The sequence below is a fragment of the Microtus ochrogaster genome, unplaced genomic scaffold, assembly GCF_000317375.1.
Source record: "Microtus ochrogaster isolate Prairie Vole_2 unplaced genomic scaffold, MicOch1.0 UNK3, whole genome shotgun sequence".
NCBI lineage: Eukaryota > Metazoa > Chordata > Mammalia > Rodentia > Cricetidae > Microtus > Microtus ochrogaster.
The window spans coordinates 8740199-8766156 of record NW_004949101.1 but is presented as its reverse complement, the minus strand read 5'-3'; the positions used below and the strand labels follow the sequence as shown (position 1 = coordinate 8766156).

Genomic DNA, 25958 nt, shown 5'->3' with positions numbered 1-25958 from the left:
TGAGTTGAAACAAATACATTGACAATATATAATGTACAATGAGAGACAGAAGACCTAAATCTTATTATGGATTTTTGTATGAATTATTTCATATTTGTATATAATGTGCTCTGGTCACTCTCTACCCATCCCTTCTTACCTCCCTCCCATTCCTGTCACCTCCTTCCTCCTCACGTGATTCTTTACAACATTCATGTCTTTTTCCTTTGTTTTGCCACCTGGGTAATGGGGGAAATTTCTAGGCAAGGCAATATAAAACAACCTTATGTTAAATAAGGTTGTCCAACCACAGAATATGTTTTGCTCTGCAACTGTTTCAGTGATTACTCAGGACTCACAGTAGTTTAATATAAAACTAGCAACACAAACCCCACCACACAAGCAGCCATTTAGTATTATCCTTTGGATTCTACTCACAGGAAAGTAATGTCGGAGAAGCCACATGCAGGAAGCTTGGACAGCAAAAAAAAAAAAAAAAAAAAAAAACCAGCAACACTGTTAGTGATGGGCACATGGACATTTTATCTTCAATGAAATATCTGAGGTTTTCTCCATCATTTTCATAGAATGCAGAGCAGAAAACCCCAAATTAGAAATGCTTGATAAAAGCCAAGGACTTGTCTTGGCAATATTATAAAAGATTAAAACAATCCAAGGAAATAGTTTACCATAAAAGATACTGAAAGTTGTGACAAATACACCTGGTCTTAGATGCTGAGTGACATGAGATGATACTATTCCTGTGTCAAACTGTAAACTCAGAAGAGAGACTAATAAACTTAAAAGTATTAAGTAAGAATAATATGTCAAGGTGGGTAACTATACTACCTATCACCTAAGAACTTATGTTTGTAAATGGTTACAAAGAGAAGTGTGTAACCACGAACTTGTGTGGTTCATAAAGCCTACGATAGTACATCTGGTTCCATATAGATAGATCAACCAGCCCTGTTATTGTCACATAAAAGTATATCTCTCTTCTTAGGGAAGGTGTAGTGAACTATTTAGGGGTAAAGGATATGATATATGTAGCTTAGTCTCAATTCAGAAGAAATAAATGGTGAATGGATAGATAGATAGATAGATAGATAGATAGATAGATAGATAGATAGATAGATAGATAGATACATACATACATACATACATGATAGATAGATACATACATACATGATAGATAGATAGATAGATAGATACATACATACATACATACATACATAGATACATACATAGATACATACATAGATACATACATAGATACATACATAGATACATACATAGATATAATATGTTGAAACATTAACCTGGGACAGGTGAATGAGAATATTTTAGAATGTCCCTATTTCTATAATTTTCCAAAATTTAAATATGTTCAAATACATTTCTATTTTAAAATCTTCAACTCTGCTGAGATTACAATTAGCATTAAATTTTTATTTTCTGCAAAGCTTTTTAATATTCAACATATTCAATAACTTACTCTTCATGCTGCCTTCTTACTCCCAGAAAGTATATGACACTATTTATATTTATAATAAATGTTAGCTATAGCTATTCTGTGCCAGAAACTAGCAGTTAATTGAGAATTTACTATATGCCAGATGTCTAGTTATTGACATTGCTGCTCTATTTATTTATTTATTCATTTAGTTAGTCATGCAGAAAACATAATAAGATAGAAACAAATTAATAGATGAAAAGATTAAAGTTCAAAGGTATTTAAGAAACTAACCCACAATAATCTAGAGAAGAGGAATAACTCAAAGAAAGTATTGTGGAAATGGTATAGAGAGACTTGCTCTTTTGTATGTAAACTAACTTTTTAAAAAATGATTCTACAAAGTAACAATGAAATCTGGGACTACCTAGAAAATGCTGCCCTTCTAGTTGATTAGGATTATGCAGTTGGGTCATCATCTACCACCTCCTAGTTCACAGATATCCATTATGAATGAGCTGCTATTGCTTAGTTTTCTGTGGAAGGCAAAATAATTGCCCTGAAACATACCAATGCCCTGGTCCCCAGAACCTGCCAATGCCTCATTACCTGGAAAGAAAGTTAAAACTACAGAGATAATTCAGCAGGTCAGCCGATTAATTTTAAAATAAAACCTCTACGGGGGGTCCAGTGTAGTATTATGGTCCCTAAATTCAGAAGATGAAGCAAAATGAAGGTTGTCAGAAAAACGCCATATGAGAAAGACTGCAGTGGCCGTTTTTAGTTTTGAAGATGGAAAGGGATCACATTCTAAGGAAGGTGGGGCGTAGAAGCAGGAAACTATGAAAAAGCACAATAGACTCTAACACTTTCAAAAATACGGCCCAGCCTGCCAAAGCTATGAATTAGTCCAGGCAGGCCCACTGCAGCTTCTGATGTCCAGATTTGTAAAACCTTCCATTGTCCTGTTTTAGTCAATAATTTGGGCTATTTTCTTGCAGCAGAAGTAAGGAACAAATAGAAGGCTTTACTCCCTCTCACCAGTGTGCACCATGTTATAGTCACATCATGAAAGCACCACCTTAGGGAGCAGAGCTATATACAGAGTCTTCTACTTTCTCAGGAGGTGAAGGAAGTGAGGTGTCCAGAGGGGGAAAGAATTAGATGGGACAACAATATAATTGATACTCATTTCTGCTGGCTCTGCTTACAGCTTAGTGATACTCAAGGTAATTTTAAATGTGTCTGCCTCCAATACTATGATGTCTTACTCCTGAACACTCATAGATTGGAGTGACATAACACAGGAGCTATTTAAGGTTAGATAGAATATGCCAAGTTTGCATCTATAACACATGAACCACACCAGGTAAAAAAGCTAATAACATGAAAGACAGGTTCTTAATGGTGACTGCCCATGCCAAGAAATTGCAAAAGACTGAGATTATGAGATTTCATGAAACCCAAAATTTGTTTCCTCCTATGGACTATATTCTATCCCAAGTTCTCTTTGCCCCTCTTCCACTTGCATTACTTAATTTTCCTATGGCTGCCACAAAATACTTAGCAAAGAAACCTAAAGAAAGAAAGGCTGTTTTGAATCAGAGTTTTAGGGTGCAGCATGGTATGGGAGTCACCGCAGTAGGACATATTTCATCCACACTCAAGTGGTTATATTGCATCCACACTCAAGAAGCAGAAAGAAATGACTGCTAGTATGTGGACAGAGACTGCTCTTTGTTTCCCAACTGCTTAGACCTGAATAATCACATAGAAACTGTATTCATTATAACACTGTTTGGCCAATGCATATTTCTAGTTAACTCTTATATCTTAAATTAATCTATCTCTATTCATCTGTGTATTACCATGAGGTTGTGTCCTACTGGTAAGGTAAGGCTCCAGTGGGTGTCTTTCTCCTTTGACAGCTACATGGCATCTCTTTGACTCCACCTGCTCTCTCTATACATCTCTTCCAACCTGGCTATATTCTGCCCTGCTATAGGTCAAAGCAGCTTCTTTGTTAACCAACTATAATAAAATATTCACAGCATACAGAGGGGAATCCCACATCACCTCCAATTTTCTGTATAATTAAAAAGAAAGATTTTAACTTTAACACAGAAAGATTACATACAACAAAAGTTATCAAGCAAAAGTTGTACTTACAATATTTAGTCCATTTACATTTGTCAAATTACATAAAATACTTTATCATCTATTTTATCTTTGTGAGTCTAAAGTTTTATATCTAATCTATTTCTTATAATTATAACTATATTTCTTCAATTCCATCAAAGACTCTAGGAGGATATAATATTACCTAAGTAAACAGGAAATACATTATAACAACTTCCACAACTCTACAATTGACAGAGACATCTCACTTCCTGGACAGTCACCCGAAGTTATTCTGTAACATTGGGGCATCCATCTTAAACCTACAGGCCCATAGTATCTGGTAGACTTTTCCAAGAAGCAGGAAATTTCAAAGACAGTTCCACCTATATTGGCATTTTGTCAGTTACTATCTTCTATGTCCTGCAGAATGTCTGGCAGACACTTTCATAAAGCAGGAACCCTGAGGGATCATCTCACCTTCTTTAGGCAACTTCAGCAATCATTTTTCTGTGAGTCCTGCATGTCTAATTTATACAGCATACCATCAGCATTCCAGGCAAGAGCAATTTCTTCCCCAATTGTCTAGCCTTGTCTCATTGAAGGCAAATTTCATAACAAGTTTCTTCAATGCCAATCAAACTCTCTGAAGTAATTGGTACTGCCAGAAGCAGATATGCCTCACTGCCAAGGAAAGTCTAAGTTCTTAAAATATTTTAAATGCCATATTATGTACATCTTTGAAAATTTTGAAGAATACCTATCTGAAATATATGTCAGAAATCTAACTAACATGACCATTTAGTTTGACTATTATAAATGACTATCTATTAGTCTGTATTTCTTAACTATCATCACATTTTTAAATACCTTAAAGAAGAGCAGAAATACATATAACAAAATCGGCCTTAAATTTTTATCAATAGACCAATATGCATACCAATGCAAAGTATTCATCTCTATATTATATCCACCTTTATATGAAAACAAACATTTGTGAACAATATTTGGAAATTTGGGAGTAGTTCTCTTCAAACTGCTTCCTGCTTTTTGTTGGGTGAAGTATTGGGGGGGGTCATGAAGACCTTTTGGGGGGTCTTGATTCATCAAACCATGTTAGTCTGGAAGGAATCCACAGGTTCTCATGATTTGTGAAAAGCAGAACCTCTTTTCTAAAGCAACATATCCTTAGACCCAATTTTTTTAAAATATATATGTTGGTCTACATTAGCAGCCCCCAGATTCAAATATCTTTCTGTAGTCAAAAAAATTAAAGAAAACACAATAATATACACAATCTAGACTTTCTGTGTATATTCCATATTTATGTGACTTGTTTTTCTTTACTCCTTTAATCTATGACTATCTGTACTCTTTTATATTACTTTTACTTTCTCTTTGAAGTCTTTGTTTTGTTTCTTAAAGCTATTTTTTGGTAACTGACTATACTCTTCTTTTGCTCACTCTCAAATCTTAGTACATTTTTTGAAACACACTATGGCCCATTTAGAGGTTAAATTCTGTCTGAATCTGACTTTGTTGCATATTTGTAAACATTTTCTGATCAGGAGCATTTTTTTAAAAATGGTAAGCAGTTTGGTTGCAGCAGCCGTGGATGATGGCTCCTCCTCTCTTGGCCTTTTAATATGGCGGAGGTACCTTTACCACCAACTCTAGTACCACAGGATAGGAGCCATGCTCACCACTTTAACTCTGGGAAGGAGTGTGCAAAACATAAACCCTTTTTATCCTAGTGAAAGCAAAATCTCCTATGCAATGCACTGTGTGACCTGGGGATATTGCTGTGCATGGCAGTGGGAATCTGTCATGCTCTATCTGTGCACACCTTGCAGACCTGATCTGGCTGCTTTCCCAGGCAGGGGTGCTGAGCTGCTGTTGTGCTCTCAGTTACTTTCCTCCTGACCCTGGGTGGGCACACAAGCACCTGGACCTGAAGTGTGTGGCTAGCCATGTGGGTTAGCTCCATGTTGATGTGCCATTTTGTAGATGGAGGCTGCTTGTTTGTTACAAGCCACCCAGACCTACCTAAAATAATCACACAGAAACTATATTAATTAAAAATCTGCTTGGCCTATTAGCTCAGGCTTTTTATTAACAAACTCTCCCTTCTTAAATCAACTTGTTCCTATGATTTTGAATTTTACCATGAGGCTCATGGTCTACCGGTAAGGTTCCAGGGCATCTGTCTCCTTCAGCAGCTACATGACATCTCCTCAACTCCACTTACTCTCTCTCTCTCTCTACATCTCTGTTCAGATTTTCTGCCTGATTTTACTCTGCTAAGGCATTGGCCAAAAGCTTCTCTATTAACCAATGGCAATGAAACATATTCACAGCACACAGAGGGGAACTCACATCACTCGCACTCAGTTTGCTTTCTTCTTTTCATTCGGTCAAGGACCCCATCCCATGAAATAGTGTCGTAAATATTTAGGATAGGTCATCATCCATATTCAGAATAGGTCGCCATTCCTCTTAAGTCAAATATCTTGGGAAATGTTCTTCAAAGAAATGCCCAGAGATTCATGTCCATGGTGGACATAAACCCCATAAGCGTTAGTCAAGATGAACCATCACAACATTCCTCAAGTAGCAGAGAAAGGGGATTTTCTTCTGATGTAGCAACAGTGTGTTCTTTAAATTAGGGTACCTATGAACAAAATGGTATTCTTGGCTCTTGAGTTCTGTATAGGGAAAAAAAATAGATGCAACATATAGAAAGGCTTTTCAGAGAAGCATAACAAATAGCAAAATAAATTTTCAATATCCTGTATCAAAGGGTCCAGCTACTCACTAAAATCTATTCCTTGATTTTCCTCCCTACCTTCAACAGTCACATGAGGAACTAAGAACACTAAGCAGAAAGAAAGTTCTGAAAAGAAAGAAACTCAGATCCTTCAAAGGCTTCTTCCTAGGGACAGAAAAGGACTAAGAAGCTAATTTTCAGCAATGTTCCATTCAAAGCTGGGGCTAGACGTTTTATAACCTCGGGCTAGCAGTTGCTGGATAATAAAATGTGAAAAATATGTCTCAGCTAAAATTCAGAATCACTCATTCTAGACTTATTACAACATTTAAATAATTATTGCAATAACCATAATACATAGTTATCTATTACCCATATATTACTGAAGACTGACCCCAGAGTGATTGAATTACATACCTGAAGTCACTCAAATGTCAAAAGGCAGGATCTAAACTTTACGCTCAAGTCTGTTGCTTTGTCTTGGTTCATTTCTCCCAGCAGCAGACCCTAAGATAAAGATTTAAGGAAACCTCTCTTATTTATAAAGGAAGCTGGAGAAGTACAGCAGATAAACCAGTTGAGAGCATCCAGGAAGGAGGTAGCAACAGGCAGCTTATGACAGTGTCCAAGACTTCACTCCTAATGGAAAATGATGGCTACCAGCATTACCTGAGGGATGACCGACCCAGGGAACCATATATAAATACCAATTCGCTTTTGTGTGTAAGCTACTGCTTTTCCAGATCAAATACGGTTCTGCAAACAAAAAAAGGAGGCTATTTTGGAGGGGATCAAAGAATGGTCTATGTTTGTAAAAAGAGTTGAGCTGAAGGGATATAGCAAGGACATTTACAAATGTACAGCATTCAATATGACTCTATTCCCACAGAATGTGTTGGACTCAGACAGATGTGGTACCTTTTGAAAAAGCCATTGGATACCATAGCCACTGGATACCATAGCTATTGGATACCATAGCCACTGGATACCATAGACACTAGATACCATAGCCACTGGATACCATAGCCACTAGATACCATAGCTATTGGGTACCATAGCCAGTGGATACCATAGCCATTGGATACAATAGCTATTGCAGCCCTATCCCACTAGCAGCTGGAATCTCCGTGCAGAATATGCACTGTAGCCTTGGCATTCCTACTTGTTATGTATTGTCTTAGGGCTTCTATTGGTGTAAAGAGACACCACGACCATGGCAACCCTTATAGAGGAAAATATTTTTGGGGGGTGGCTCACCTACAGTTAAGAGATTCAGTCCATTATCACTATGGTGGGACATGGCTGTGTACAGGCAGACATGGTGCTAGAAAAGTAGCTGAGAGTCTTATATCTTACAGGCAACAGGAAGTGGACCGTGCTTGGCTTGAACATATATGAGACCTCAAAGCCTGCTTCCATAATGACACACTTCCTCCAACAAACCACACCTACTCCTATAAGGCCACACTTCCTAATACTACCACTCCACTCTGTTGGTGGCCATTTTTTTTTTCAAACCACCACCAAAGAGAATCTGCATTTTTCTACTATAGGAAGTAAAACAGCCTATTCCTAGGTTGGCTCACTACATACCATAAAAAAAAAAAAAGCTTAAGTTGAGGAGCCAGCTCTAACCAGGGGCCAGGGGCCAGATTATTCATTCTTCACTGATTCTAGAGCACTTTTTAATGCTTTAATTAGCATATGCTAATTATACACAGTAGTGTATTTTATTGTGACTTTTAAGATATGTATATAATGCATTTCATCCATACTTCAGCCTAATGAGTCCCCTTTCTAATTTCACATCATTGGGAATCAATAAATTTCATTTGAATTGCCTACAGAAGCATGAGTGGAGGGTTATTTACAGGAGCATAAACGAATACCCAGTGGCTACACCGCTAAAAAGAAAAAAATGTCCTCCCTCCCCCTGTAGCCATTAACCTCCTACAAATACTCAGGGAGGAGTGAGGCCTCCTGAGTCCCTTGTAACAATCCTTTCTGAGGATTCTGAAGCATTTTGAAGAAATGTGGCAACTTGAGGTTTCACAAAAACTCTACTAGAATCCTCTCTCCATAGAAGGCACCATTCAATCATGTGTGGCTTAAAGCTTTATATTTTAATCTTAGAACACTCATTTATTTTTAACATTTCCACTAACTCTTTGACAATAATTTTTATTATATTGTCCCCTCCCCTATGCCTCCCATACCTACCTTCTATCCCATTTCCACACAACTTTGTATTCTCAGTTTTTGGAAAACCCATTAAATTTGTGCTGCCAATCTACCTTTAGATATGTGGACATTTGTTGGAGCACAGTCAGCCTACCAGAAGACACAACATTAAGGAGAACTAACCCTTCCTTTCCTGGCAGCTATCAATTTTCAACAACTCCTTAGCTAAGGATGGGACTCTTCTGTGTCCACATATCTTATCAATTCTGAGATTTTTGTCTAATTTGACTTTCCCCAAATCTTGTGCATGCTGTCACAACTGCTTAGAAATCATATGTGCAATTGCCCTTTTATGTCTAACTAACCCTATTTCCTTGCAGACATCCACTATCCCTGGCTCTTACAATTTTTCTGCCCCCTCTTTGACAATGACCCCTGAGCTTTGGATGGAAGGGATATGCTATAGATGTCCAATTTAGAGCTGAGCATTCCAAAGTCTCTAATTTGCAGAACTTTGGCCAGTCATGAATCTCTGTGCTGAGTATCATCTACTACAAAGAAGAAGCTCCTCTGATGAAGCACTAATCTATGAAAACACAATAAGCCAGTAGGAGTTAATTTAATACTATGTACATTTATCAGAATAATAAGAGTTAAGGGACAATCTAGCCATAGGTTTTTGACTTCAAAAGTATTGCCAGAAATGGGTTCCATCTTGAGAATAGGCCTTAAATACAATTATAAAGTAGTTGATCACTCCCATGACATTCCTGCCACTATCGCATAGTGGGCATATCCAGCTGAGAGTTCCTAGAGCCTTTGGAGTTTACAGCTGGATTAAATTGATGATTACTTTATCCTCCAGCAATGTACATAGTATCTTTTAGCACTGTGCAAACAGGGGTGAAGCTTCTAGGCTAGAACCAACTTGCTCTCTCCAAGTTCTTTGACTCAAATACTCAGTCCCTTCAGCAATAGTTTCTCACCATCCAGTTCTAAAAGATAATGAAAAGCAATCATAGTAGCCTGGAATATTTGGAGTTCTATGGGACCTCTATTGCCAACAAATCTAATGGAGGTCATTTATGACACCGTGGTTTGTATTTGTTTGTTAGTCTGTAGTGTCTAGCAAAGGCACTGTTGCCCCATTACAATTAATTCCACTTTCTAAATATGTTTGTATTTTGGGAAGCTTCTACATAGCATATTCTCATGAGTTTTTTCAGAAGGTCATTAGTGTTAGCTGTGCCCCCTCTTCCATCCTGCCCTATTACCCCCATGTAATGTGTCCTGTTCCATTATTCCCCTTTATAGAAACAACTTTTAAAACAAGCATTATTTTATATCACTGCATTAAAGTATCTTCTATTTTACTTCAATTTGACTTACCTTTATGAGGATGGCATGAAAGCCACTAGTATGATGTCTCATTTATGTACAAAAAAAAATTAGACAAGGCAGTGTCATGTTTATGTTTGTTTAAACACAAATTCTTGTTCACCATCTCTTTGTCCATTCATAGGCTAACAACTTGAAGTAGATTATAGAACAGAGAGACTGTCTCCTCTACTCCCAGGGATTCCTTCAATGGTTTAGACATTCAGCCTAAAAGTAAAGTAGAAATAAGCTAGCGATGCAGGTGAGGATTTAGGAGCCCTGAGAATCTGAAACAGGAAAGTTGCTTTCAGTCTCCTTGGCTGCCATCTGGTTGTGAGCAATGGCGTCAGCTGGAAACATTCAGAAGAGAGGAGACTCTTTGAAATCAAAACGAAAAAATACAGTTTGCTAGGGAAACCTTAGCTCCAGACAAAATGCATCTGTCTAAAGGGAGGCGTGGGTGATGAGTGGATGGACACCTTCCAGACAGACTAGAGGCAGAACCGTATTGGAGAGCAGGAGGATGTGTGTTGGGGACCACAGAGAAGCTGTCTCAGGGAAGTATTCAGAGAACTAATTCATGAAGGGCTTTCTGAGATTGTATTGGTTTATTATTGTAACAAAAAGGAACAGTTTGTAAGCCTCGGTAGCATACACTGATCAGCACGTATCTGTCATTCAGCCTCGTGGTTGATGCTCAGATAACTTCCTCACTGTCTCTCATCTTTCCCTGGGGAGAGTCAAGGATCTGTGAATTTTCTTCAGCAGAAATACAGAGTACAAATATAGTAAATCTACAAAAATATGCACATTAGCTATGTAATTTTTCACTCACTTTGACTTGAAAAGTTAAAATGTAAATAGCACATACAACACCAAACAGCTGAGTTGCTTCTTAAGTCCTTCCAAATGGCCTCTTAGCCCAAGCCCAGCCATCTTCGACTTTCACTCTTTGTGATTTTCCATTACAAGCGAACAAGGCTGTCCTAGCAGACATTACCCTACCATCCTGCCCTGCAGCATTCTGGAGATTGAAAAGGCGCAAGGACTATCACCTAAGGCAGTAAAAGTTTATGGTTACAACTATGGACCTGAGTACAGATTCAAAACCCAACTCTGCCATTTACAACCATAGGCCAGCTAAAGGGTCTCAGCGTTAGGAGGGTTGAGAACCGCCCTCCGCCTTAGTTTACCAAATCCTCTGTGTCGCAGTGGCCTGACTCAGCACATGAAGAACCTATAGCAGGTCTCCACAGAGGTCATGGGAGAATTGAACAACCCATGACAAAAATAACATTCGAAGGGTAGTAGACACAAGAAAAAAAGGGGGCTTGGTAATTGCCAGCAACTAGCAGTGTGTCCCGAGCTCACAAATATTTCATGCAGGACCCCACATTGTTTCACAACCTGAACACTGCTAAAACATCTGTCAGTTCAAATTATCCCCCAAGGATAATGAGATCTCTCGCACCACGCAGGTATTCTGTGCAAACCGTAGCAGACTTGGGTCTAAACAACTCATGAGGGGCTGTTAAATTCATCCATCAGAGTACAGTTTTTGCCTAGCAATGAAGCCTTGGCTTCACTAGATACTTGTCTATAGTATTGACTTCCAAGTTCTCTCAGGCAGGCAAAGAGAAGCTTAAGACAGCCTAAAGCTGACTCAGCCTGCCTGTACAGACACAACTGTTCATCCTACCGAGTTAAGCTTTAGTAGAAAATAACCCCCCAAATCTCCCAGGAGTTCTCTGGGTCCAACCTTGCTTTCTCAAAGTCCAGGTCTGAGTATAAAACTACAAGTTAAAAGCAAAAATAGCTCTGGCACCCTCTCATGAAACAAAAAGAGGAAGGCAAACAAGAGCCCTCCCATAACTCAATCCTTTCTTTCCCGTTATTTAAAGACGTACAGAACCTAGAGAAGCTCCTGAGAGAATCCATCATCAGTGGCCAGCCTCGCACAGGCCGAGCATGGAAGAAGATCCTCATCCTCGTAGAGGGCATTTACAGGTATGTGAGTGACTGGAGGCCTTTGACACTCGGGGCTCACAGCAAGCTGCCCAATGAAGAGAATAAGAGCTTTCCTGCTAAAAATAAAGGAGGTGCTTATAGATGCCAGGGAGTAATACAAGATAAAGCTACTGACATTAGTGGCCAGATCTGGGGCTTCCTGTCTTTTCTACAGCTCTGTGCATCTTCTGGAAGGCTTAGGGACTGACATGCTGGTGAAGCCTTCCTTAGAAATGTCCTCAGTGTTGATCTGTATTGCTTCCTTCCAGTGCCCTAGCATTTCAAAGACCTTTTGTGTCTGAGCTATTCAACATCAGGATGTTCGAAGACATGTCTGTCACAGATGGTTGACTCCAGCCCCCCTATGTGGACAGTGGTCCCAAGTATTTCCTTCAGTCAGTAATTAAGTAGGTTAATGCCTGACCTCAGAATATAGGGTCCTAACCTTGAGGGCAATCCTTCCCCCAGAGTGGGACCAGTGGGATGCTGATCCTAGCATTTGGTAATGTTCTCGAGATTCTTTCCCTGCCTTCCTTAAGCTGAGCAGGAAAATACCCACTAAGTCATTCTGAGCAGTGCTTTTATATTGCTGGCTGTGATTGAATTTGCTTCATTCTCTTTCTAAATCGATTACCGTGGCTCAAATGGAAATTGCACCCAAGCATTCCGCCTGTTTACACCCTATTCTGTAAGCCAAGGAAACATTTTCTCAGAGTGCCCCTTCTTAAATCAATTCCCAAGCAATCCTTACAGAAGAGAAACCTGGGGCTCTATCCCCTATGATAGAGAGAGAGAGACATGAAATACAAAGGAAGGAAGTGAGGGCTGGGGAACCCCAAGCCAGAGTGTGACTGCAGAGGAGACATGAGGACAACAGTAGCATTGTGAGTCCTCCTTCCGCCGCCCTTCCTCTTCTGCATGAAAAGCAAACATTGCTACATAGACAGTTTAATGTTTCCTAACTTGAAACCTCTTCAACTGAAAACAAACGAGATCACGAAGGTATTATCTTTATCAATCATAAGCAAACGCCATCTGCGTCAATACCGAGTTACAGGAGAAATGTGCCCTATCCTTTTCTTTGGGGTGAATTCTCCAAGTCAAAGATAAAATAAAAACCAGAGTCCTTTTTATTTATTTATTTTAAGTGATTGGAATTCTGTATTAGCAAAGATGGCAGCTCATAGTACATCGCTTTCCACACTTCCCTCATTATTGTCTAAGGTCGACCCCAGGAGTGGGGAGTGTTTACAAGATCTCTAAAACAGTGATCTAGAAAGCTGGGGTAATTTTTACCCCGTCTCCAATCAGAGAGCATTTGGCTGGTGTTAGTGGCCACACATGAAGTGGAATACTATTGACATCTAGTGGGGAGAGGCAGGGATTGCTCCTGGGCGTCCTGCAAAGCACGAAGCATCCAGAAGAATTCTGTCGTTCCAAATAGCAATACTGCCAAGGCTGAGAAAGCCCTCTTCTTGGATAGTTAACTACTCACTGGCCCTGAACTTGAACTTTGAGGAAGTAATCTCACCCAGAGTCTGTGCTGTCATAAACCTAAGTGGCAAGCTTTCTCCCTGTGTAGTTTATAGCAGCTACCAGCCTGAGAGGGATTCACGCAGCTCTTATCTAAACACCTGTCATTCAGGTTTGGACTTACAGGAGGATGAATTGGCTGAGGGAAGGCCCACTGGGCATCTCCTTTCACCAGAGTCAAAAGAACCCAATTTCAAACAAACAGAACTTATTTCCACTAAAGGAAAGTCACATTTTTAAGCGCTTGGATTGTGGCTGAAATTAGTCTCCATCCATGTTTTACTAACAAATATTTTCATCAGAAACCACTACAGTAGCTGGACTTACTAGGGGCTAAGCTAGATTTATCCTGTCCTGTGGGGAGTGGGGAAGAGAAGGTTTGCAGGTGCACGTTTCTGTCCCTAAGCCAAAGAGGCACAAAACCACAATTGAGCAATGGTGACTCTTAGTTAACTTATGCTATATATGAAAAGATTTACAGTGATCATTTCTTATTTTCCTTGATCCTGTGAGTCAGGTCTGCTGTCACACAGTGTTCACTGAACTCATTCCCAAGATCGCAGCCAGTTAAGAATTCAAGCAAGCATGGAATATCTAAAATTTCTTCATTCACATATTTAGCACTGGCTTTTGGATGGTGACTGGGGTGCCTTTTTCTCATTCACATGAATCTGGTTTTATTTTATGGGCATCAACACAAGGATCTGTGTGATGTAGTATTGACAAGACATCAGATCATCTATTCAGAGCTCCCTCGCAACAGGACCCATGGCTTCCAAGACAGAAAACCCAGAAATTGCCATTGTTTTTAAGAGAGTGGCCCAGAACTCATGCTGTGCCCTGCTGGCCAAACACACCCCAGAGATAGCCTGCATTCTCAGAAAGGAGAATGATACTTTAATTCTTGGTAGGAAGATTGGATTGTGTACAAGGCAACAGGAAACTTGCATGTGTCTACCTTTGCATCAGTTTGGTGCAGATTAAACAACCTAGCATATTCACCAGACAAAGTTTCCATGTCAGAAACTTCCTTCATCTTCTCTGCATGATGATTATGTCATCCCAACAGCCTCCACCCCACCAGCAGCCTCCTTTGTAAACTAAGACTAGGGTAAGGTAAATTCTGAAGCAAAATTCCAGTTGGAAAGCTTTCACTTGGGCAAGCCAGTGTAGAACTGTCACCAGAAAATGAAATTGCTTTACATCGCGCTTTCCAAAGTGTCCGGATTGGGAATGTGAGCTCAGTACACACATACCTGATTGGACACTCCCCAAAGCCTCTTTTGCATGTTAACTCCTAGGGTCATCTTTGCTCTTGCTGTTTTGTCTCTTACTTCTCTGCCCCACAGGTAAAGTACCACACTGTGAGTTGTTCATCCACAGGAATTTTTTCATGATTCTTAAAGAAAAAGGCTAAGTTTTCAAGTCACAAAGTTTCAAGTAGGCTTCAAACAAGAAATGTCTAGGGGACTAGACTGAGAATCCAGAACACTTCCCAAAAATAGCAACAATAATAATTATTATTGCCATAGGCATGAAAGTTCTTATCTTTGTAAAAACTAGAGAGGAGTCAGGATTTGGAGCCAGATTTGGGACCTGGATTCAAATCCTGGCATTGGTCCCCATAGCTGTGTACCCTCCTTAGAACATATATGTAAGTGTTAAGAAAGATCATATGAGGCAGGATCTGTCAGATGCAAAGCCCATAGAAAGCCCACACAAAGAGTAACTATCTTCATACTTTCACGTTTTCCATTGAAGAGGTTTCAGGTTGGAAAGCAATAAACTGCTGACATAGCAATACTGATTTGCTCTCCATACAGAAAAGGATGACAGCAAAGTGAGGGCTCATCTTGTCCTTGTGTCTGGTCCTTGCTCAATATTCTAAGTGTATGACATTGCACAAGGCTGCTGAGAGTACTATAAAGATGAAGAAACAGAGGCTCTCAGGCCTAGATACATTGCCCTAGGCATATTAGTAAAAGGAAGCAGAGCTGGCATTAATAACCAGGTGGCCCTGGTGAAAAAAAGGCTCTTTGCAGATAGAAGAGGCCACCTGTCTGTTGGCATCCAACTTGTAAACTCTGAAAGTACAAAGTCACTCTGACTTAAAGTAATCCTATCTAGGCTTCATCTTCTCCATATGTAAATTAAGGGAATTGGAAATGCAAATCTAAGTGTCGATGAATCCATGACTTGGTATCAAAAAGTCAAATTGCATTCTTTTAAGGTTCTAATCTGATTTCCTAATATTGTGTTAACCATATATTGCTGTGGTTTGGAGAACATCCCTCCTCCTAATTGTGTCAGTAGTCTGGGGTCTTCTCAAAGGAGAAGATTTCACACAAGGACAGAGACAGCACAAGCAAATAGTCAAGATTTACTTCAGCCAGGGAAAAAGCAAAAGGAAAGTGTACCCTCCTTGCTCACAGCAAAGCTGAACCAAAAGCTCACAACAAAAGTCTATCTGTAGCGTCTGGACGCATGAGTCTTGGTCTACCACCCGCGGGACAGTCTACGATGGTCTTAGAAGCCATTCTGATCCACCATTAGATACATTAAATATAAGAATATGTTTAAAAAATCCTAACAACCTATAGAGTTGAGGTTGCTAAAAAAAAAAGAAAACAGGAACCTTATGTTGCTTGAGCTGACTAGCCAGAGTCTGCCAAGACTAGCCTTGTTGGTTTTTCTCTGAGACCTGTTCTTCATCTTGAATGGTCAAGGTGACTGTCTCATACCCAGCTCAAAGTCATTACTTCTCTGACTTGGTTGTTTCAGTCCTAAAAAACATTTCAAGCCGAACATCTGTTTTGACTACAGCATTATTTTTGTAGTATCTGAGGAGAACAGATTCCTTATTAATTCATAATGACTAAGAAATCTAAAGTTATTAAAAAAACATGATGCTAGTAAAGATGTCCCAGGTAACTTGGGACACAAACCAGCATGGTGGGAGCCCAAACTTTCAGAATCTAAAGCGTTTCATAGTATGCGCCAACCTTTCCCAAATCGTACACATCAGCATAGGACGGATTTGCAGAATGTCTTGAGTCTAAGAATAGATTAAGAGTTCTTCTCCCTCAAACTGAGAAAAGTTAAGAATAATCTCAATGATAAACTTTCCCCAATTCTCTATAGTTTCAACATGTAAAGACAAGGAATAGATGGGTTTTGTCTTAATCCCTCTCCTCCCTCGTTCTCTTTTTGTCTCTCTCAGTCTCTGTCTCTTCTCGCCATCCTTTTCCTTCTCTCTACATCCCCCTCTTTTCTCCCTTTTCCTCGAACCCCTTTGTCTCTACCCCACCCTTTCCTCTTTTCTCTTGGATTAAACCTTGGGCTGCCAAGAAGAGTTTTCCACCGCACAAGTTTCCTGAGCTATGGCTTAATTTTTGGTTTTCATGTGGAGAAGAGGATGATGAGACAATTTTAAAAGGAACTGCCCCTCAACTAATGCATTATACAATAAAAAATAAATACAACTTACTGACTTGTGGCCTAAAGAATAATTCAAGTCCCTAGACAGAGTCTCAGATAAACTGATGCCATTATCTTTATTTATAGCTGTATTTTATTTCTTTTTCTTCTACTAAAGCCAAAAGAAAAACAAAACCTTTCACCCAGGAAAAAAAATAACAACATACTATATGTGTTTTTCTTTATTGCTTTTGGTCTTGATTGTTTTGACAGAAAATAGTGATAATAACACAAATAGTGATTTTTATACTTTCACCCAGACTCTTTATCCCACTATAACAAAAGGTTCTGTGCAAATTCAATAATACTGGGGGGGGGGAATGAAACCATTGTGGATGAATATAACTATATAAAAGCTGAGTTCTACTTAGGACTATATAAAAGCTGAGTTCTACTTAGGACTCTATTTATGCCTGACATTGACCCCCCAAATAAGCAGTATTGTCGAGTCATTAATCTTGGAGGAAGAAATACAAGCCAGGTGGTTAGGTCCTTACCTAGAGCAGCCCCTGGAAAAATGGCTGATTAGGTGTGGGGAGCGTCTACAAACGCTGTCAATGTTAACTTTGCCTCCTGCCAAATTCAGTTCCAGAAAAAAAAAAGAATGGCTGTTTGTGCCTAGCATATTTTGTGTTACCTACTTACAGCATTTTAAAGACAAGCAAAATCTAAGGATTCTGAGGGTTTGGAATCATTTCTCATGCGTGACCCGTGCAATGACACTCACATGCCTTTATTCTAGAAGATTAAACACAGAACTTTGTTAAAGGTTCCTTTTTATCACATCAGGCCTCAGTGAAACTTTCTGCTTGCAAGCTCACTGAGTGCCTGGGATGGTCTGACAGTTGACAAGCATTAATACTAGCCATTATAAAGATTCTGGGAGGAAAGCTTCATCATCCTGCCTCTACTACATAACAATGAAGCGAGGGATAATGGAAAACATCAGATGGGCTGCCCAAGTCCCAGTTTAGAAAGTGCTGTGACCCCAATCTAAGCCGAAGGTAGACAGTAATATTGCCTCCTCAGGAGTGAGCACTCTAAAAAGCAAGAAATTGAATGTAGTGCTGGAAGTAACTCACAAACATGAATAAGAGAAGACCATTTGGTCTTCCATTAAAATCAGAATTTGGCCATCGAAATGACCTCGTGAAATACCCATGTGCTGTATCATTGATGGTTAAAGTCAACTCTTTTGGTCTGGGTAGCTGTGACACTTAATGAACTGTTTTGACTGAATCAACCTAACACCTAAACTTATTTTTAATGTATTATATACAGTCTAAGACCTAACAGGGGAGAATGACAAAGCTTACCACTCTTCAAACGATTAGTCTTTAGCTAAATTGTTGCTTGAGTTGTTTGACAAGCTGCATTGTGTTGTGAATATACGAGTCTGGGTTTTTTTTTAGAGCCAGAGTATTTGTACAGCCCAAGCTATGCAGTGCAAAAGCTTCCAGTGGTTTGAGAACTAAGTAGAGCCAATGTTCTTTAAAACCCATTGAGATCCAGAGGTGCTATGTAAATATTAAATTTAATTTTACTTATTATTTGGCCTTATATTATCTTTCTCTAAGGACTTGAAACATTTTACAGTTTGCACTACCATGGACAATAAAACACTTAGACACTCTCTTGATCACTACACACACTAAAATGGGGATGACAGGTATTAACATGACCCTGGGTAAGTATGACATACCAATCTGGGAACCTATCCTTATTCTTTTGGAAAGCATATAGAATATATAACACAAAGAGTAAACACTAAACTAGGAATTTTAGTTAATGTATCAAAATTGGCTCATGAAATTGTTATAAATGGCCCACACTAGTGGGTGACTTTAATGTCAGGAGAAACTTGGTAAAACTGGGGATACAAGAATCCTCAGTACCTTTTATTCAGTTGTTCTACAAACATAAAGCTATTATTACAATAAGTTTTGTCAATTAAAAAAAAAAGAAACCTAAAACTTGAAAAACTAAATTAAATAATAAAATAGTTCTAAAGCAAAAGGGTTGGTTAGTAGTGGTAAATCCCAAAGTGATGTCCTTAGCCACTGGTATGAGTTTATCCTGGAAGTGTAGAAATAAGAGCGGCAGGGCTGCTTCCCGCCACCCGGCTAGCTTTACCCGAAATAATTACACGGAAACTGTATTCTTTTAAACACTGTTTGGCCCATTAGTTCCAGCCTCTTATTGGCTAGCTCTTTCTTACATATTGATCTAACCCATTTCTAATAATCTGTGTAGCCAATGAGGTGGCTTACCAGGGAAGATCTTAACCTGTGTCTGTTTGGAGTGGGAGAATCATGGTAACTCTCTGACTCAGCTTCTTTCTCCCAGCATCCTGTTCTGTTTACTCCACCCACCTAAGGGTTGGCCTATCAAATGGGCCTAGGCAGTTTCTTTATTAATAAGAAATCACTCCCACATCATTTTCCCTTTTTTGTTTAAACAAAAAAGAAAGGCTTTAACTTTCTTTTATTTAAAACAGTTTCTTTTCTTTAAAACAGTCATCAAGTAAGAATTATAGTTACAATATTTATATCTACTTTATCTTTTATTATAACTAAGGAAAACTACAACTATGTATCCATTTTTAACTCCATTAAAGATTCCAGAAGGATATAATATTACCTAAGTAAACAAGAAGTAAGTAACTTTTAAAATTTTAGAAATGACAGAGACATCTCACTGCCTGTACAGTCACCCAAAGTTTCTCTGTACCATTGGGGCATCCATCTTTGGCCTTCAGGCCCATAGTATCCAGCAGACATTTCCATGAAGTAGGAAATTTCAAAGACAGTCACTTTTTGCTGTGTTCTGCAGAATGTCTCACAGACTCTTTCATGAGTCAGGAACCCTGAAAGATCATCTCACCTTTAGGCAAGTTTAGCAGTCCTCTCTCTGCGGGTTCTTTGTGTCCAGTTTATGCATTAGTCCAGGCAAGAGCAGTTTTTTGTCCAAATGGCTATCAAACTCCATAAGGAGCCTCTTTAATGCCCATCTTTCTCTTGAAGTAGCTGGGGCTGCCAGGAGCAGACATGTCTCATTGTCATAAAAAACCCTAAGTTATTAAAATATTTTAAATGTCATATTCTGTAGTCTTTGAGATATATAAAGAATGTCTATCTAACTGAAATATATCTCTATATATCTAGAAAATCTAACTAACATGACTACAAGCTTTACTATTATCGATGATTATCCATTATCTCTATATATCTAGAAAATCTAACTAACATGACTACAAGCTTTACTATTATCGATGATTATCCATTAACAACCTATATTTCCAATGGGCCTAGGCAATTTCTTTATTAATAAAAAATCACTCCCACCTCATGGAAGCTTGTATATACCATTGATCTGTCCTGCCCCCTTACCCACCACCTCTGGAACCTCTGTGGGAGGAACCCAGAAACCTGAGCCTTAAACCTATCTGGAGTTTTAAGGCTTAATCAACTTCTGGCCTGTCACTCTAAAGAATCATGAAGAAAGGGTGCCACCAGGAGACTGATCTGTGATGAATGCTGAGCAGGAATACCAAGAGATTTTCTATTATGTGATAATTGATACTATTATGTCTAAAGTTCTGTGTATTTTTAGTTCCCCAGTTTAATCTTTAGCAGTTCTGGCCAGCATTGTCAAACAAGCAATAGCAGATAGATCAAAGTGGCTCAGGGTGGAGCACTTTTATTAAGACCAGCAGAATACCTATCCCCAAAGCATTGATCTAACTGCAAAAAGCAGTTTTACAAATAAATCAGATCAACAGTATGGTAAGCTCATTTCTGAGTTAAGAACTAAGGATAACAACTCAATCCATCAAATATAAGTATTTTATTAAAGTAGCATGGAGCAGAGAAGATTGAAAGGTTGTCATTGCTGAATAAGATATGCCAATAGAAGAGTGACAGATCCTTGTCAGCAGCCTGACGGTGTCAGGGCAGATTTTCTAGGAAGCACTGGAAGGAAAGCAAAAGAACTTTCCAGAAGGCTATTCACTACTTACCAAGAATTTTTCCTTCTGTGCTAGCATGGAAGGTTCCATTGTGAATCTGCCTCAGATAGTGGCTCTAAAGAAGAAATACAAGGCTTACCTCTACATCGATGAAGCTCACAGTATTGGTGCTACGGGCCCCAATGGCAAAGGTGTCAGAGACTTCTTTGGACTGGCCCCTGAAGATGTGGACGTATACATGGGGACATTCACCAAAAGCTTTGCGGCCTCGGGAGGCTATATAGCTGGGAAAAAGGTAAGAAAGGAAAGTTTAGTGTTTGTGGAGATCCTGAACACCCTAGGGAAGCGGGAAGCAGGTCTTCCCTGAATTCCACGTAAATTTCAGTTCTGCTCCCCTGTAACATGGAGTAAAGAAAAGTGTGAGAAGAGTGGTCACAACCAGATAACAACAGCAAGGGTACAATTTGTAGAACACCTAGGAGAGAGGAAACTCAGGTGGACGGTGTCTGAGACATCCTGTGGAATGACTGATCATCAACCAGTCTTGTAGACAAATAGTGGGAGGTTTAATTTCACAGGAGACAACAGCATACACCAGCCCACAGAACTGATAAGAGATCCCATAAGAACTACAAGGGAGTGGGGTAGAGAGATGGATCAGTAGTTGAGACCACTGGTTGCTCTTCTGGCTTAAATTCCTGGCACCCCACAGTGGCTCAACACTATCTCCAGCCCCAAGGATCTGAAGCCTCAGCTGGCACTGTTCAAATATGGCACACCGACATACATGCAGGCAACATGTGCATACAATTTTTTAAATTCAAAACTTAAAGAATTAGGAGGGTGTGTGTGTGTGTGTGTGTGTGTGTGTGTGTTGAAAATAAAGTAAGTGATAAAAACAATAGGAAAAGTTCATGTATTAGAGAAGCTGACCTGATAGATTTTACAAATTGTCACCTAAACAACGGCAGAACAAAAATGGACTTTTAAGATTATTTTTCTAAGAAATAACTTTCCTATAATGTTATATAACCCATCTTCTATATTCTCAAAATGTCTGAAAATTTGGATCAGATGACATTATACTGTTAAAGAAGTGAAAAGGAAAATCAAATATTCAGATCTAGATCTAAGGGACAAAGAAACTGTGCCCTGGTCCCTTTGCCTGTATGTACCTTTTCCAAATCATGGCGGTTGTTTCATACAAGCTTACATTTGTCCCAAAGGGACTGTAGTATAGCTCCTACTAGAGGGGCATTGTGCATGGAGGTACTGCTAAAATGTTGTCTAGGCCAGGCAGTGGTGGCACACGCCTTTAATCCCAACACTCACTCAGGAGGCAGAAGCAGACAGATCTCGATGAGTTGGAGGCCAGCCTGGTCTACAGAATGAGTTCCAGGACAGTCAAGGCTACACAGAGAGATACCATCTTTTAAAACTGGGTGAGGGGTGAGACAGGGGTCTCTAGAGTTACTTATTCAGTTACTTATCCATTCTGACCAGCAGGAACAAAAGTTTAGCCTACTGGTCAACCAGTTAGGCCAGTTGGGGGGATATGTAACAGGCAGCTACTATCACTAAAAGCCAGTGATTTAAAACAACACATTTCATCTTGGCCACTTACCACGAGGCATAAAGATGCCTAAAATACTGTTTCCAGTGGTCTTTGCCCTCCTTTAATTGCTGCCGTCTTCAATACTCAAGACATTGTATATCATCCTCCCTCCAGCGCCCTACGGGGATGAGCTAGGTAATGCTAGAAACAGAGGGACTGTCAGGCCCTCAAAGACTTCAGCAAAGCCTAGTGACAGGTTAATATTTCCTTCCCAACTGTCACATCAGCGGGATCAGAGGGTCTCGGGGTTAGGAGCTGTCAGATCCGGGTTACCTTGCCTTGTATGGCCTTGATTGCTTTAGCAGCAGTTTCTGAGGCACAAAACTTTTAATCAAGCGTAACTCTGTTTCCTGAACCAAAGGCACCTGGATAAACTGAAGCAAGCAGATCCTTGAAACGCTGTCAGATGTGTTGGATGTCACGTTTTTCTCCTTGGAGTGCCTTCATTTGATACCTATTTTAAACAAAGGCCCGGAACTAGTGGCAGGAGGGACAGTTCCCTGGGATCCTGCACAGGCTTTCTGTTCTGAAGGCATGTACAGGGTTTCCGAAATGGAACGCTCTTGTCCACATGATTTCTAACCCTTTAGAGTAGAGACTGAACAATTGTGAAAGCTATCATAAATCAAGACCTGCTTCACGCCTGCATTTTTTTTTCCTTAACCCATGTTATACTGCAGTATCTCAATGAACCACCAGGTGGCATCATGAATTAGAGTATGTTTGGCCAGACCTCGCTAGCCAAACTGCGATACACAGCCCTAAAACACCAAGAGGCAAAACCTTGAAGACACAAACAGAACTCAGTACATGGAGGCTGAGCAAGAGAATTTGGCCACAAGTCTCGAAAATAATCAAGTGGGTTCAAAACTCAAGATAAATATAAAAAATACTTGGCTCCGAAATCTCTTGTTAGTCTCCATTTACAAACAATATTCTTTCTTATTATTTATTTATTCTCCAGCCAAAACAGTTTCTCCTCCCAGACATCCCCCCCTAACTTCCCCTCTTCTGCTTCCCTTCAATTTTTCTCCTTTCTCATAAGAAAAAGGCAGGCCTCCCATGTATATCAGCCATGGCATATCAAGTTGCAGGAGACTAGGCACCTCCTCTCCTATTAAGACTTGTAATGAGGAGCTGCGGGCTGCATTCCTGCCCAGCTCCTGGTTGCCTGGCTAGCTTATGCCCTAAAATAACAACACACAAATTGTATTCATTTAAACACTGCTTGGCCCATTAGTTTCAGCCTCTTATTGGCTAATTCTCATATCTTGATTAACCCATTTCTTATAATCTGTGTAGCACCACGAGGTGGTGGCTTACCGGGAAGAATCTTAACCTGAGTCCATCTTGGAGTGGAGAGCTATTAGCGTCTGTCTGAGGTGTCTGCCTCACTTCCCTTCTTCCCAGCATTCTGTTCTGTTTACTCCACCCTCCTATGCTCTGACCTATCAGGCCAAGCAGTTTCTTTATTAATTAACCAATGAAAGCAACAGATAGACAGATGACCCTCCTCCATCAAAGACTGAAAGTGGCAACCCAGTAGGAGGGAAGGGTCCCAGAAACAGGTAACAGAGTCAGAGACAGCCTCTTGTCCCACTGTTAGGAGTCTTAGGAAAAGACCAAGGTACACAGCTGTAACATATTTAAAGAGCTCAGTACCATGCAGGCTCTCAGGTCGGCAGTTCAGAGACAATATTCTCAATTCATTACAATGAAGATGTTCTAGGAATCTTTGTGGAGTGGATCAAGAGCAGAGATTTGCACATTACCAACCAGAAAAATCAGGCAGGTGAAAAATACTTAGAAACAAGTGAGGGGCAGGGGGAAATGCGCTTGGTGCAAAGGTCTCATGGAAAGCAGACGTGCTCTTGGGATCTCAGTTTTCCTTCTTATTAGGTGTTCTACAAATTCATCTTGGTGAATCAGGGGTAATTCTAAGCTGAAGCACTGTCTCCAAAGCCTATGAGGCTTTCCTCTTTTACTCTTTGAGTTTGGAACTCTGTTGACAGCGAACAATTCAATACTCAGGAGGGCATCCTTCCACTATGTCCCAGGTGAAAAGCTAGATAATGATTTCAATTTTTATTTATCTAACTGCTGAGAGGACGTGATCAACACCGCCTGCCCTCTGCTCTCTTGAGCATGATCCTGCATCTTCTTGTTCTCCTGAGCATGATCCTGCATCTTCTTGTTCTCCTGAGCATGATCCCGCATCTTCTTGTTTTCCTGAGCATCATCTGGCATCTACTTGCATACTGACAGTTGCCCACTGACTTCTCAACACCGCCCACCCTCTGTTCTCCTGAGCATGATTCTCCATCTTCTTGGATGCCTGCTGTTGCCCACTGACTTCTCCCAACCTGCACAGATTGATGACTGGCAAATACGTGAAGCAGAGATTGCCCTGTGACTGATAGACTGCGGGGTTGTAATTCTAGAGGTTGGAAGTGGGAAATAGAAAAGAGGTTTGGGATGATAGTTAGATCCAGTGGCCTGAAAAGCAAGCAAATGCAGGCCCCTTACTGAGGCATTTCTGTGCTGGCATTCTCAACAGCCCTTTGAAATAAATAGGGGTCACGGAATGAGTACCAAGATGTTTATTCTAAAAGCCTCCTGTCTGATTTCCTCCTCAAAACCCACCCTTGCCCTTGAACTCTGGGCCTAAGGGTAAAGAAAATAATCAGGGTTTTGAACTTGAAAAGAAAAAACAGGGCTTGGAAGCCTGCGTCTGAGAATACCTCTAACCCACTCCCAAAGAAAGACACAAGGCAGACTCACCTTGCGAAGGACAAAAAGCCAACTCTTAATTCATGGCTTGTGGTACCCAATCAGGGGATAAAGGGATGGAATCGGTGGGCTTTCCTTGACATTCTCCAGAAGATACTACAGAACCCTTCCTCAAACACACAAGCAAAATACCCTTTACCTGGACTAGAACGAAATGGACTCAGTCTAAAGGAATATGCTGTAGGACAGAGAATTTTCAGGTCCCAGGCGCAATTTCTCACTGACGGGCTATTATTCCAACTAAGGATGCTTGTGAGTGACTGCATAAATTCCTCAATTTATGAAAGGGAATGAGGGTGGGGACGGTCTGATCAAAGGAGGCTTTGCTTTGTTTCCTTGTCTGATCTTTGCGGTGACTACTTCTCAGCTGAGATCTTGCTGAACTTGTTCTTAAGAAGACATCTTGCTCATCCTTAACGCATCAAGTGACTGCCCATCCTTCCTGTCACTGAGGTTTCTTGACTTTCAGTTCAGCTGTCAGTATGAGCAGGTTCTCTGCTAAGTCCCTATGACAGTGAACTTTAAGAAAAGTAGTGTGCCCTTTATTGCTTTCTCCCTAGGTACTCACTCCCTTTAAACAAATAAGGATAGTACACACAAGCTGCGCGGTGGTGGCGCACGCCTTTAATCCCAGCACTTGGGAGGCAGAGGCAGGCGGATCTCTGTGAGTTCGAGACCAGCCTGGTCTACA

The 25958-nt window shown here is 40.1% G+C and overlaps 1 protein-coding gene across 1 annotated transcript in view; it reads left to right on the top strand.

The window, feature by feature from the left end:
- Positions 1-25958, top strand: part of Sptlc3 (serine palmitoyltransferase long chain base subunit 3) — a 117526-nt gene that overhangs the window by 56673 nt on the left and 34895 nt on the right. The window contains exons 7-8 of the mRNA XM_005365533.1: positions 11780-11885; positions 20938-21157. Of these exons, the coding sequence (XP_005365590.1) occupies positions 11780-11885; positions 20938-21157 (326 nt within the window). The remainder of the gene's footprint in view (positions 1-11779; positions 11886-20937; positions 21158-25958) is intronic.